The sequence below is a fragment of the Macrotis lagotis genome, chromosome 3, assembly GCF_037893015.1.
Source record: "Macrotis lagotis isolate mMagLag1 chromosome 3, bilby.v1.9.chrom.fasta, whole genome shotgun sequence".
Classification (NCBI taxonomy): domain Eukaryota; kingdom Metazoa; phylum Chordata; class Mammalia; order Peramelemorphia; family Peramelidae; genus Macrotis; species Macrotis lagotis.
In genome coordinates, this window is record NC_133660.1 from 111176125 (window position 1) to 111189840 (window position 13716).

Sequence of the window (13716 nt, forward strand, 5' to 3'; positions counted from 1 at the left end):
ATTTGACTCTAAATCTCCATTGAACAGAATAATTAACATTTCTGCTGCCCTTTAAGGTATAAGGAAGTGTTTTCTTTACAATTCAACCTATGAGAGAAGACCAAGTATCATCTTCATTTTACAGATGAGGAAACTGAGGTTTTACCTGAAAGGGGATTTAAACCTAGGTCATCTGACTCCAGTTCCAACACTCCTCTCTACTTTATTTCACCTCTTAATGCTATCTTATTCTCCAGTACTTTGGAATAACCAAGGGGAGATTAACATTCCTTGAATTAACCTGGCATAAGAGAAGAGTCTGAAAGACTTTTTAATGAGTAGTGACCACATTAACCCTAAGCAAGTCATTTTATTTTTCAGTTACCAAGGAACCTTACAAGAATGTCAGTTATTGTTGGTGTTTTTTGGTTTTTGGTTTTTGGTTTGTTTGTTTTTTTGCTAGACAGGGTTAAGTGATCTGCCTAAGGTCACACAGCTAGGTAATTATTAAGTGTCTGAGGCTGGATTTGAACTCAGGTACTCCTGGCTCTAGGGCCGGTGCTCTATCCACTGTGCCACCTAGCTGCCCTAAGAATGTCAGTTATAGGGCTAATACCCATCTGCATTCCATATAATAACAAAATTCTTAAGAAAATATCTTCCATTTTATAATTTTGCAGGCTATGTAATCTGTATAAAAACAAGCAAAAGTCATTTTGTTCTGCTGATTTTTCAGAACAAAAATACTGTTTTTCAAAGAAAACAATTCTGCTGTGACCTGATGTTAACCATAGATTTAAATACAAAAGATATTAGGAGAAAATATGTTAAACATAATTGTCCTGTTTTTACCAGATTATTCGCTCCCATGGAGGGGGGGGTAGGGAAAGAAGGGTGGTAGGAAAATGTGGAACTCATAAACTTGGAAATGGATGAATGTTGAAAAACTACTTTTACATGTAATTGAAAAAATAAGTATATAAAATAAAGTACAAAAAAAAGATAATATCATCCATTTGTACAAACTTGCCAGTGGAGAAGTAACAGGTTGAAGTGAATTAGTATTAATCAACAGTCAACATGAAGTGATGATTCTCTTGTACTTACCTCACTGTTGAACGTAAATATTGGTAACCTGAGGATCCACCAGTGCCAGCCTTACTTCCAAGCATTCTATGCACTAGACATACATGATTATCTGGATGAACACACAATTTAAGGTCAGGGAAGACTTTCTCTACTGTCAGTAATTTAGTGAATATTTAATTGCCAGCCTACCCAATTCTTTTTTTTTTTGCAAGGCAAACGGGGTTAAGTGGCTTGCCCAAGGCCACATAGCTAGGTAATAATTAAGTGTCTGAGAGGATTTGAACCCAGGAACTCCTGACTCCAGGGCTGGTGCTTTATCTACTACACCACCTAGCCACCCCCCCAAGCCTACCCAATTCTGAAAGAGTCATGATGACAAAAGCTATCCACCTCCAGAGAGATAACTGAAGAATTTGTTATGAAAATTGAAGTATTATTTTCTCACTTTATTTCTCTTGGGGTTTTTTTTTTGGTATAACATGATTAATATGAAAATATGTTTTGCATGATTTTAAAGTATAATTGATATCATATTACTTGCCTTTTCAGTGGATGTGGGACGGGCTGAAGGGAGAGTGAGAGTTTGAAATTTAATCTCTTTTTTTTAAATGTTTAAAATAAATAAATTTTTTTTTGTTTTCTTTTTTAAATTGCCAGTCTAGCAAAGGGTAACACATCATCACCCAGAGTCATGTTTGTTAGATGTCTATTTTAGAATAAGCTGGAGAAACACTATTCACAAATAAAATCAGATCTAAATAACTGGGCAAATGTCAGTTGCTCTTGGGTAGGCTGAACTAATTCAATAAAAATGACAATTCTTCCTAAATTAAATTACTTATTCAGGGCCATACCAATGAAACTTCCAAAAAAAATTACTTTATTGATCTAGAAAAATTAGTAACCAAATTCATATGGAAGAGCAAAAAGTCAAGAATATCAAGGGAATTCATGGAAAAATATACAAGGAAGGTGGCCTAGCCATACCAGATCTAAAATTATATTATAAAATATCAGTCATCAAAACTGTTTGGTACTGGCTAAGAAATAGAGTGGTGGATCATTGGAACAGTAATCTACTGTTTGATAAACCCAAAGATTCCAACTTCTGGGATACAAACTCATTCTTTGATTAAAAAAAAAACCATGCTGGGAAAACTGGAAGATAGGCTGCAGAAACTAAGTATAGATAAACATCTTACAACCTATACCAAGATAAGGTCAAAATGGTGCTGGATTTAGATTCAAAAAGGCAATATTATAAGTCAATTAGGAGAACAAGGAATAGTTTACCTGTCAGATCTATGATAGAGGGAATAGGTATGATCAAACAAGAGATAGAGAATATTATAAATAGAAAAATGGATAATTTGAAAAGTTTTGCCCAAACAAAACCAATGCAACCAAGATTAAAAGGAAAGCATTAAATTTGAAAAGAATTTACAACTAGTTCTGATGAAGGACTCATTTCTAAAATAGAGAATTGAGTCAAATTTATAAGAAAACACATCATTCCCCAATTGGTAAATGGTCAAAGGATATGGAAAGGCAATTCTCAGATGAAGAAATTAAAGCTATCTATAGTCATATGAAAAAAAAATTGCTCTGAATCATGATTGATTAGGGAAATGCAAATTAAAACAACTCTGAGGTACCACCTCACACCTATAACATTGGCCAATATGACCAAAAAGAAAAATGATCATTGTTTGAGGGAATAACTGGGACACTAATACATTGTTAGTGGGAGCTGTAAACTGATTCACCCTTTCTGGAGAGTAATTTGGAATTATCTTCAAAGGACAATAAAATTGTGCATATCCTTTGATCCAGCAAGTATCACTACTGGGTCTGTATCCCAAAAATGTCACTATAGAAAGGGTAAAAAACCCACTTGTACAAAAATATTCATAGCAGCTCTTTCCGTGGTAGCAAAGAATTAGAAATTAAGGGATGCCCTTCATTTGGGGAATGGCTGAACAAATTGTGGTATATGTGATGGAACACTATTGTTATGTAAGAAATCATGAAGTTCAGGGCTTCAGAAAAACCTGAAAAGACTTAGATAAACTGACATTAAATGAAATGAGGAGAACTAGAAGAACAATATATATACTAACAACACTGATGAAGATCAATTATGTTGAACTTGTTGATTTCAGCAGTAAATTGTCTTTATCAAAGACAATTCTAAAAGACTTTTGATGGAAAATGCCATGTATATCCAGAGAGGGAACTGTGGAGTTTAAATACAGACCAAAGCTTACTATCTTCAATTCTTAAAAGTTATGTATTAATGTTGTTTTTTCTTTCTAATTTTTTCTTCTATTTGAATTTGATTCTTCTTTCACAACATGAAATAATATAGATCTATATTTAGCATAATTGCACATGTAGAACCTATAATAGATTGGTTTTTGTTGGCAAAGGGATTGGGTTGGGAGGGGGGTAAGAAAAATGTAAAACTCAAAAACCTTGTAAAAAATTATTTATGCAGGGCGGCTAGGTGGTGTAGTGGATAAAGCACCGGCCTTGGAGTCAGGAGTACCTGGGTCCAAATCTGGTCTCCACTTAGTAATTACCTAACTGTGTGGCCTTGGGCAAGCCACTTAACCCCTTTTGCCTTACAAAAACCTAAAAAAATTATTTATTAATACTACCGCTTATCTATTGTTAGCAAAACAAATAAATAAAAATATTAATAAAAAATAAATGGAAACAAAAAAGAATAACCTGGGGACACACCTCCCATCACACACACACACACACACACACACACACACACACACACACAATGCACACATGTGCAAACCCACTTCATCCCTTTGTTTTGGGAAAATTTTGTTTTTTTTCCCTCAGAGAACTGGTGAGGTATAATAATGCAAAAAACAGGGGTCCGGTTTTGCAGGATCCTGGAAGAAATGACAATACAAGGGGCAGCTAGGTGGCACAGTAGATAAAGCACCGGCCCTGGAGTCAGGAGTACCTAAGTTCAAATCTGGTCTCAGACACTTAATAATTACCTAGCTGTGTGGCCTTGGGCAAGCTACTTAACCCCATTTGCCTTGCAAAGAAAAAATAAACCTAAAAAAAATAAGTAAGTAAACTTACATCTCCATTTGGTCATGAGGGTATCAATGTCCATAAGAGAGGTGAGTAGTTGAAAAGGAACCTGGAATCTGGGTTCTTCTCTGTAGAAAAAGCCAAGAAAAGACATATCATGCTCAAAACTGAAGTATTTTCAAAGGATTTTAGATTCTGCTATGATGAATGGAAAGTTAATAGGCTCTGACTGATGTCCCACCTTTGACACATACAGGCTAGATGACTGTGAATAAGACACTTAAATTCTGTGAACTAAGCAGCTTTAAATTTCAGAGAAGGTGCTGACCTCTATTGTAGAGGGAGGTATCTTTACCAGTGGGATCAATGATTAGTCCCTTAACAGACACATATTTTTGGTCTAAACTTGACTAGAAAAAAAAATTGCAACATTAGAGGGAAAAGGTTTTTTTCTTCCATTTTCTTCCTAAATTTCTCCCCTTTCACTTCTACCTCAATAGCAACCTCACAGCTGTCTATTTTTAATATATAGCAATTTGCATTATACTATCTTTAATATAAATCTGAGCAGTTTGAGGGAAGTGAAAATATCTAGTTTTGGTACCTTCTCCAGGAAGAGAAATTAGACTAGGAATAAGTACAGCAATTCATATTCATATTGCACTTTGTAGTCTACATTGAATTTTCCACACAACAGGCCTGTGAGAGTTATTATTTCCAAGTAATAAGGGCAAGAATTTGCCTTTGTCTATAAAGCAGCTAGGTGGCACAGTGGAGAAAGCACCTCACCTGAAATCAGGAGTTCATATCTGGTCTCAGACTTCTGTACATTCTAAGCAAGTCACTTAACCTCAGTTTCCTTATCTTCAAATGGGATAACAAAAGTACTTACCTTTTGTAGGTTTGTTGTGGGGATCAATCAGATAATAATTGTAAAGTGTTTAGCTCAGTGTCTGACACATAGTGTTTTATAAATGTTAGCTTATTATCATCATCATCAACATCAATGGAGTTATCTGACATGGCTTTGGTGCTTCTAATTTTCACTGAGGACTCATTATATATTGTGAAAAAAATATTTAAAACAATTCATTTGAATAAAAATCTCATTCACTTAGAAATATTAAGAAATGATATTTATTCCAGCCTTTTCCCCATTCTTTTTCCCTTAAGAAAGTTGAGATAGAATGACAATTAAGACCTTTCTTAGGGAAATGAATTAAAACTAATAATCAAATTAAATTTTCTGTAAATAAAATCATTGTTTCCCCACAACCCCACCCCAAAGTGATTAGAACCAGGACCCTACAGGGGCAGTCTCCTTTTATGTTCAAGGGAAAGAAAAAAAAAGGAAGGAAGGAAAGAAAGAACAAATGAACAAATGAATGAAAAAAGGAAGAAGAAATGAAGAGAAAAAGGAAGGAAAGAAAGAAGAAAAATGGATGGAAGGAAGAAAGGAAAGAAGGAGAGAAGAGAGGGAAGGAAAAGAAATTTGATTTACTAGTTTTTTTTTTTACCCTTTCAGTTATAAAGTGTATCCTTGGATATGTGAGAGAATAGATAGATACTAATGAAGCCTAGTTGGAAGTTAGTTGGTTAAAGCATTATTTAATAATTAGTACTAGACCTACCAACTATCTTTTTCTTTTCTTTTTTCTTTTTTTCTTTAATATTTATTCTCATTTTGTACAAATAATGTTGGGGTTTTTTTACATTAATTAAATATTCTTATTTAAGAGTAAACAAAATAACCCCTCCCCTATAAATATAGACTTGCTTGAGCGATAAAGTAAAGGGGAGAGAAAAAAATTAAAATTAAAAAATAATAATAGTAATAATTATAGGTACAGCCAGGTGGTACAATGGATGGAGCACCAGCCCTGGAGCCATGAGCACCTGAGCCCACATCCAGCCCCATACACCCAACAATCACCCAGCCGTGTGACATGCAAGCCACCCGAACCCCACTGCCCTGCAAAAACCAAAAAGAAAAAAGAAAAAAATACCCCAAATAAAATAAAATAGTAATAATAGTAGGGGTGGCTAGGTGGCAGACAGAGCATTGGCCCTTGAGCCAGGAGCACCCGGGTCCAAATTTGGCCTCAGACATCGAACGATCACCCTGCTATGCGGAACCCAGGCAGGCCACCCAGCCCCATCTGCCCTACACCCCCCCCCAAATAATAATAATAAAAAATGTGCTTCAGTCTTTGTTCCAACACCAATAACTCTGTCGTGGGTAGATCACATTCTTTATGATAAGTCTATGGCAAAAGTTACTTCCATATTTTTCCACCATTGCCATTGGTGATTGCAACTCCCTCCTTCCGTACTTCTCCACTACCATGTACTATATTTTCTCTCTCTCCTTTCACTCTGACTCTGCTGTAGGGTAGCTGAGTGGTGCAGCAGACAGATCCCCAGCTCTGGGGCCAAGAGACCCTGAGCTCCCCTATCACCCCTTAGGCCCAGCATCCACCTGGACCTACCGTCCCAGACAGGTCAAACAATCCCAGCCCATTGCAGGAAGTAAAAAAAGAAAATGTGTTATATCTGACCACGCTCCCCCCATGGTCCATCCTCTCCTCCATCACTCACATCCCCCCTTCCCCCATCCCCCCCTCTCCTTCTTACTCCAGATGTCTATACCCCATTGAGTATATATGCTATTTCCTCTCCTAGCCACCTCTGATAAGAGCAAAGATTCCCTCATTCCCACTTGCCTGACCCCCTTCCATATCATTGCAATAGCTCATTGTAATAAAGAAAAATCTTATTATATGAAATATCTTGGCCTATTCCCCCCTCTCCTTTTTTCTTTCTTCCATTACAGTTTTACTCCATTTTTACACCATATTTTATCTTCAAATTCAGCTTTCTCCTGTGCTTCAACTATAAAAGCTCCCTCTACCTACTCTATTAACTGAGAAGGTTCATGAGTATTATCAGTGCCATTTTCTATGCAGGAATACTTGCAGTTCATCATCATTAAGTCCCTCATATTTTCCCCTTCTCCTCCACTCTATGCTTCACCTGAGTCCTGTATCTGAAGATCAAACTTTCTGTTCAGCTCTGGCCATTCCAACAGGAACATTTGAAATTCCCCTGGTTCATTGAAAGTCCATATTTTTCCCTGGAAGAGGACATTCAGCCTTGCTGGGTAGTTCATTCTTGGCTGCATTCTAAGCTCTTTTGCCTTCCAATATATTATATTTGAAGCCCTACAAGCTTCCAATGTAGTTGCTGCTAAGTCCTGTGTGATCCTGACTGCAGCTCGATGATATTTGAACTGTGTCCTTTTGGCTGCTTGTAATATTTTCTCTTTGACTTGGGAGTTCTGGAATTTGGCTATAATATTCCTAGGGGTTGGTTTTTTGGGATCTCTTTCTTGGGGGGGATATGTGGATTCTCTCCATTTCTATTTTGCCCTCTGCTTCTAGAATATCAGGGCAATTTTCCTGTAGTAATTCTTGGAAAATGATGTCAAGGCTCTTTTCCTGATCATGACTTTCAGGTATTCAAATAATTTTTAAATTATCTTTCTTAAGTCTGTTTTCCATATCAGTTGTTTTTTCAATGAGATATTTCACATTTTCTTCTAATTTTTCACTTTTTTGGTTTAGAAGTATTGATTCTTGATTTCTGGTAAATTCATCAATCTCCCTGAATTCTATTCTTTGTCTGAAGGATTTGTTCTCCTCAGAGAGTTTTCTTATCTCTTTTTCTATCTGGCCAGTTTTGCTTTTTAAAGCATTCTTCTCCTCAATAACTTTTTGAACTGTTTTATCCATTTGACCTAAGCTGGTTTTTAGCATGCTATTTTCTTCAGCATTTTTTTGGATTTCCTTGACTAGGCTGCTGACTTCATTTTCATGTTTTTCCTGCATCTCTCTCATTTCTTTTCCCAGTTTTTCTTCTAACTCCCTCGTTTGATTTTCAAAGTCTTTTTTGAGCTCTGTCATAGCCTGAGTCCAATTTCTGTTTTTCTTGGAGTCTTTAGATGCAGGAGCTTGTGCTTCCTTATCTTCAGACTGAGCATTTTGATCCTTCTTGGGCTCATATGCCAAATATTTCTCAATGGTGTTCCTCTTTTTTCTCTGCTTGCTCATTTTCCCAGCCTTAGCCTGTTTTGGGGGTGCTTCCTGAGCTTTTGGGACACTCCCACAAGGATCTCAGTGTGTGAGGCTCTGTCCTCCCTCCTGGTCTGTGAATGACCATAAGCGCCTCCCTCTGCCATGGGGCTGAGGTGGAGGGGGTGCCCTGCTGTTCTATGGGGGGGGGGGCTAGACTGCGATCAGGATCTGAATGTGGTCAGAACCCCAGAGTCCTGTTCCGGGGCAGAGGACAGAGCTAGGCAGTCTCTTCACTCCCCTCCCTAGGTTCAATGGGCTCATGGCCTGGGGCTCCTGCTTACTGGCTCTGCCTGCTTCTGGTTCCTGGTCTGCCTTGGCCAAGCTGCTTCTCACTGCTGGCTGTGTGCTCGCTCTGGCAGAGGTCCCCCCCTGTTCCCCCAGTTTGTGCCCAGTGCTCCCCAGGGGCATAGCTCAGGGGACTCCCCTGCTGCTGTGAGCTGGCTCCTAGTGCCCTGGGGCTGCCTCCAGGAGGCTGAAGTTCTTTCCCTCTGGCGGGCTGCCCCTCCAAGCCCTGTGGAGCAGAACCTTTCTGCTCTTTTCCAGGTTACCTTGAGTAGGAGAACTACTTCACTGGGTCTCTTTGTGTGTTCTGTCTCTTGAAAGTTTAGTTAGAGTCTTTAGCTTATGAGTTTTATGAGAGAGAGCCTAAGACACGTTCCGTTCTTGTGTCCATCTTGGCTCTGCCCACCCCCCCATCTTTTTCAACTTTAGCATTATGACCTATGCTTTTTCCTGTTCTAAAGTTATCTTACCTGTAAAAATATATCATCAGTGCTCCCTGTAGAGCTTTGTATGATAGCCGTCTTTCACCTGAAACATAGATTAAAAAGGTCTATAATGTTGGCTTACTTTCCATGATACTTACATCAACCTTAAGACTAACTGTCCATCTTGTGCCTTATTTAATCTTAAATATTCCCAAGCAACATCTTCCATTCTCCCCAAAAGACCAACTCAACTAGCATGTCAAAGAAACAACTTGAACCCAAGTATCCCTGATTTTAAATTTATAGTTTACTCAACTTTTATTTGATTTTTCTCAAAAATAAAAATAGTTGACTTTTACAAATGCTTTACGAACAGTACTACAGATTACTTGTCCCATTTTATTAAAAAAGAGGAAACTGAGTCTCAGGAAGCTAACCAACTTCTCTATGGTCTTAGTATCTGTTAGATTCAAGCTCAAGTCTTTTATTCTTAGCATTATACTTTTGCTGCCTTCTTTAAATAGCTGTAGACAGAATTTCATCTTCATGTTTTCAATGAGAAAATTTCTTCAGAGAGTTGAATCATCATTACTATGTTTTAGAAGAGAACTGATCTCAGCAGTCTCCAGAAATGTTACACCTGTCACGAAACAGATTGTTTTAGGACCACTCACACCTGTGATTAAAAAAGTTACCTTGGTTCAAATAATTCCCTCTACAAGCACAAACCATCAATATTCTGTCATCTATATAATCTATGACCATAGAGAGTTGTCTGCATCACCGAGAAATTAAGTGACACAGGGTCACAGAATATGTCCTAGGTAGGACTTGGACTCAGCTCTTCACCCACTAGACCACAAAGTCTAGTTGGGTTCTTTTTTTTTCCAAGACAAATGGGGTTAAGTGGCTTGCCCAAGGCCACACAGCTAGGTAACTATTAAGTGTCTGAGACCAGATTTGAACCCAGGTACTCCTGACTCCAAGGCCGGTGCTTTATCCACTATGCTACCTAGCCGCCCCGGGTTCTTCTTTACAATGGATTTGACATATCCTTGGAACCGCAAACTCAGAATCAGCAGAGATTCCATTTGCTTTATATCCTTGTTTGCTCACAGCATCTTGCTAATAATAATATTTCATTGGGTATAGAAGGCTCACCTTTACTGAGAAGATGCTTGTGTCTTTTCTCATCAAATAACGACATCAGTACCTCTTTCTGTTTTTGGAATTCAGCCATCTGTTCATCTTTTTCCTCTGATTCTTCTTTGGCCTTAGAAAAAAGAAATAGTAGATGGTATAAGCAAGTAATCCAAAATGATTCTTTCTTCCCCAGAATTATTTTTATTAATCCACTTTATAAAATGGAATTTAAAACCTTTCTCTCTCTCTCTCTCTCTCTCTCTCTCTCTCTCCCCCCCCCCCCCAGTTAAAGATTGGTGCTGTGGTTGATGACTTCTTGCTTTCTTTTGGGAAGTTCTTTCCCTATTTCCTCTTCTGCATTCCATTTATGAAAAGGTAAATAAGAGCTACTGTCTCTAAGAAGGGAACTATCATTGACGTATTGATAATACATAAGTTATTTAAGTTTAATAACATATAAAAGAGATTCTTTTTATGAACGGGGATTGTTAATAATTATTCTTTGCTAAATATATCTACATATTCCGTGAAAGGATATTTTTAGCTTATTCTGCTTGGCAAAGTGAAAAGAACACTGACTACAAAATTAGAATATTTCAGATTTATTTCCAGTTCTTCCACTCACTTCATTTGAGACTGTGAGCAAGATATTTCAGCTTTCTGGTTTTCTCAGTGTTCTGCATTTGTAAAATGCAAAGAGGTTGGTATAATAGTAATAATAATAATAACAACAACAACAATATCTAAGGTCCCTTACAGTTCTAAAACTCTGTGATCTTTGAATGAATAAATGAAGGAAGGAAGGAAAGATGAAAGAATTCTAAGATAACTTCCAAGATCAGTAGTGATCAAATATATATTAATGAGTACCTGGTGAAAGAAGTTCATTAATTGTACTTTGTATAAAGATAAACTATACAATGATACCTCACTGGACAGGATAAAGAAAAAGGTTTCGTTCTAGTTAACTGAGACTCCTCAATGAGTTACATTGAGTGAAAGGAACCTTCATATATGTATTGGTATTAGATAACTGGCAAAACTTTATAGTCCTATATTCAGTTATTCTGAGTATACTTGTTTATAATCATATTTGTAATTAAATGTTAATAATGATCACTTGCATTTTCAATTCACCTCAGTTCAATTCAATAAACATATGTGTCATACTAACAGTTGGATATACAAAGGCAAAGACAAAGTCCCTGCTGCCAAGGCACTTCCAAGTTCTTGGGATGGGAGAGGTGTTAGAGGAGAACAAATAATATTTCAGCTATTCTTCAGGGACTTAATCATGCTGAAAAGCTCAGATGTACACAGCATAGTTTATTAGGATGTTAAAGTATACTTATATTCTTCTTTTTTTTTTTTGCAAGGCAGTGGGGTTAAGTGACTTGCCCAAGGCCACAGCTAGGTAATTATTACGTGTCTCATGTCAGATTTGAACTCAGGTCTTCCTAACTCCAGGACCAGTGCTCTATCCATTGTGCCACCTAGCCACCCCTATATTCTTAATTGAATAACTATTGAATGTTCAATAATAATGGGACATTATTTTATTTATTACATTATTTATTTGAAGAAACTAGAACTTTTTTTCTAATTATAAAAGTAAATTTTGTGTAAAAATATAAATAATCCAGAGGGTAGAACAATTTTTTCAGCTTTAAAAAAAACCAGAACATCTTTTCAACTAGATCCTATACTTTGCCAAAAAGGAATAGAGGTAGGAGTTTAAGGATTGGTGACCAATGGTACATCCTTTTTTTTTTAGGGTTTTTTTTGCAAGGCAATGGGGTTAAGTGACTTGCCCAAGGCCACACAGCTAAGGTAATAAGTGTCTGAAGCTAAATTTGAACTCAGGTACTCCTGGCTGCAGAGTTAGTGCTCTATCTACTGTGCAACCTAGCTGCTCCAGCATATCCTTTTAAAATTTTGAGTTTTAACCCCTTCCCTTATCCTTCTCAATCATAGCTATAGATTGAACTGTGGAAAACAATAATGGGACAGTGAGGGATGTTTATCTGATTTTTTTTCCTGACCTGGACAAAGCCATCAGAGATTCTTGGGTGGGACAAGTAGGAAGGAGAAAGGTAGGAAGGACATAGGGTAGCAAGGAAAAGAGAAGAATATGAGTCCAACAGAAATTGAATTCCACCAAACTGACCTACAATCTAAGCAGACAAAATGATACCACAGAGACAGTCTAGAAGAATATCCCAGAGAGGCCTTAGGAATTTGTTTTGATTTACTGTTCATGAGTCTTATTTTTCTTTTTCTGTTTGCTCAAGGGGGAGGGAATGCATAGAAGGGAGAGAGAATAAAAACTTATTAACTGAAAAAAATCAAAAAAATTTTAAATTGGTTTCCTTTGTAATCCTTTATATTTTTATTTCATTTAGTTAATATTATTCTGAGAAGCTTCCATTGGCTTTACTAGACTGCCCAAGAGTCCATGACATAAAAATGGTTAAGAACCCTTGAATTAAAGGGTCTGTGTAGTGCTAAAGTCTGAAGTCTATGGGGAAGGAGAGAATATAAAGGAGAAAAACTATGAAAGACTCAAATGGAATGCCCAGTTTTTCTTCTCATTCATATCTCATGCTTTCAAAATAATACCTGAATCATTATGAATTCCTCTTCCAAACCTTTTGTGATATTCTTTTCCAATTTTCCCCAAAAATTAAATCCATCAGCCTCTAATCCTGGTGTTCTTTCCAGCCATGCCTTAAACAAAAGTAAATATCTTTCTAAGTATACAATAAAGATTTTAAGTTATGGCAGTTTATTATCTAAAAACCAGGAGTTGAATTTTTTTAAATCTTTTTCACCTCCTGGCAGACATTAACTCTATGTGATGTTTTATGTAATATTATATATATATATATATGTATATATATATATATATATATTAGAGAGACCTAGAAAGTATTTCATATATCCTTATTTTCCTGTACCAAGACAATTATTTTTATTACAATTCATCTGAATTCAGTCACCCTCATTCCCCATTATTAACTTCATGCATTCTGCATTCCAGAAAAAAAAGTCTACAAGCTATGCTCCCAAACTATATACTGACTCTCACCATCTTGCATTTATTCCCCTAATTGGGATAAATTCCTGCCCCAACTCAATTTTTATAATCCTTTTCTTGCTTTCAAGTTCAGCTCAACACACCATGAAATGTTTCCTTATTTCCCTCTGTTGAAACTGTGCTTTTCCTCTTCATATTTTCCTAGAACGGATTTCTCCTTTATGACCTCTCTAAAATACCCTTCTTTGGATTATTCTGAATTTGTTTGTGATGGGGTAATAAATTCTGACTCTCCCTCAGTTTGCATAAATTCCTTAAGAGTAAGTACTTAATCCTTTTAAAAATTGTATCCTAGCACCTGACCCTGATTAGGTGCTTAATAATTAATTTTTAATTCAACTCGATTTAAATAAAATTAATTCCAAAAAGAATATTTGTAATCCATAATTTAAAAATATTTTGTGTTGTCCATAATTATATTAACATGTGACCATTTACATATATTTATATAATATGCATCTTTACTAATTTTCTGGTCATGATGATGAAGTTATAATCACTCTCT

General features: G+C 36.5%; 2 protein-coding genes across 2 annotated transcripts in view; one reads left to right on the forward strand and one right to left on the reverse strand.

Moving 5' to 3' along the window:
• Positions 1-13716, forward strand: part of LOC141519181 (uncharacterized) — a 60159-nt gene that overhangs the window by 4445 nt on the left and 41998 nt on the right. The gene's annotated exons all lie outside the window — the stretch shown is intronic.
• The window catches only part of TDO2 (tryptophan 2,3-dioxygenase), a 29350-nt gene that overhangs the window by 2442 nt on the left and 13192 nt on the right, over positions 1-13716 (reverse strand). Inside the window, exons 7-11 of the mRNA XM_074229064.1 lie at positions 12734-12841; positions 10133-10244; positions 9017-9074; positions 4180-4259; positions 1087-1177 (exon numbers count right to left, since the gene is read on the reverse strand). Of these exons, the coding sequence (XP_074085165.1) occupies positions 1087-1177; positions 4180-4259; positions 9017-9074; positions 10133-10244; positions 12734-12841 (449 nt within the window). The remainder of the gene's footprint in view (positions 1-1086; positions 1178-4179; positions 4260-9016; positions 9075-10132; positions 10245-12733; positions 12842-13716) is intronic.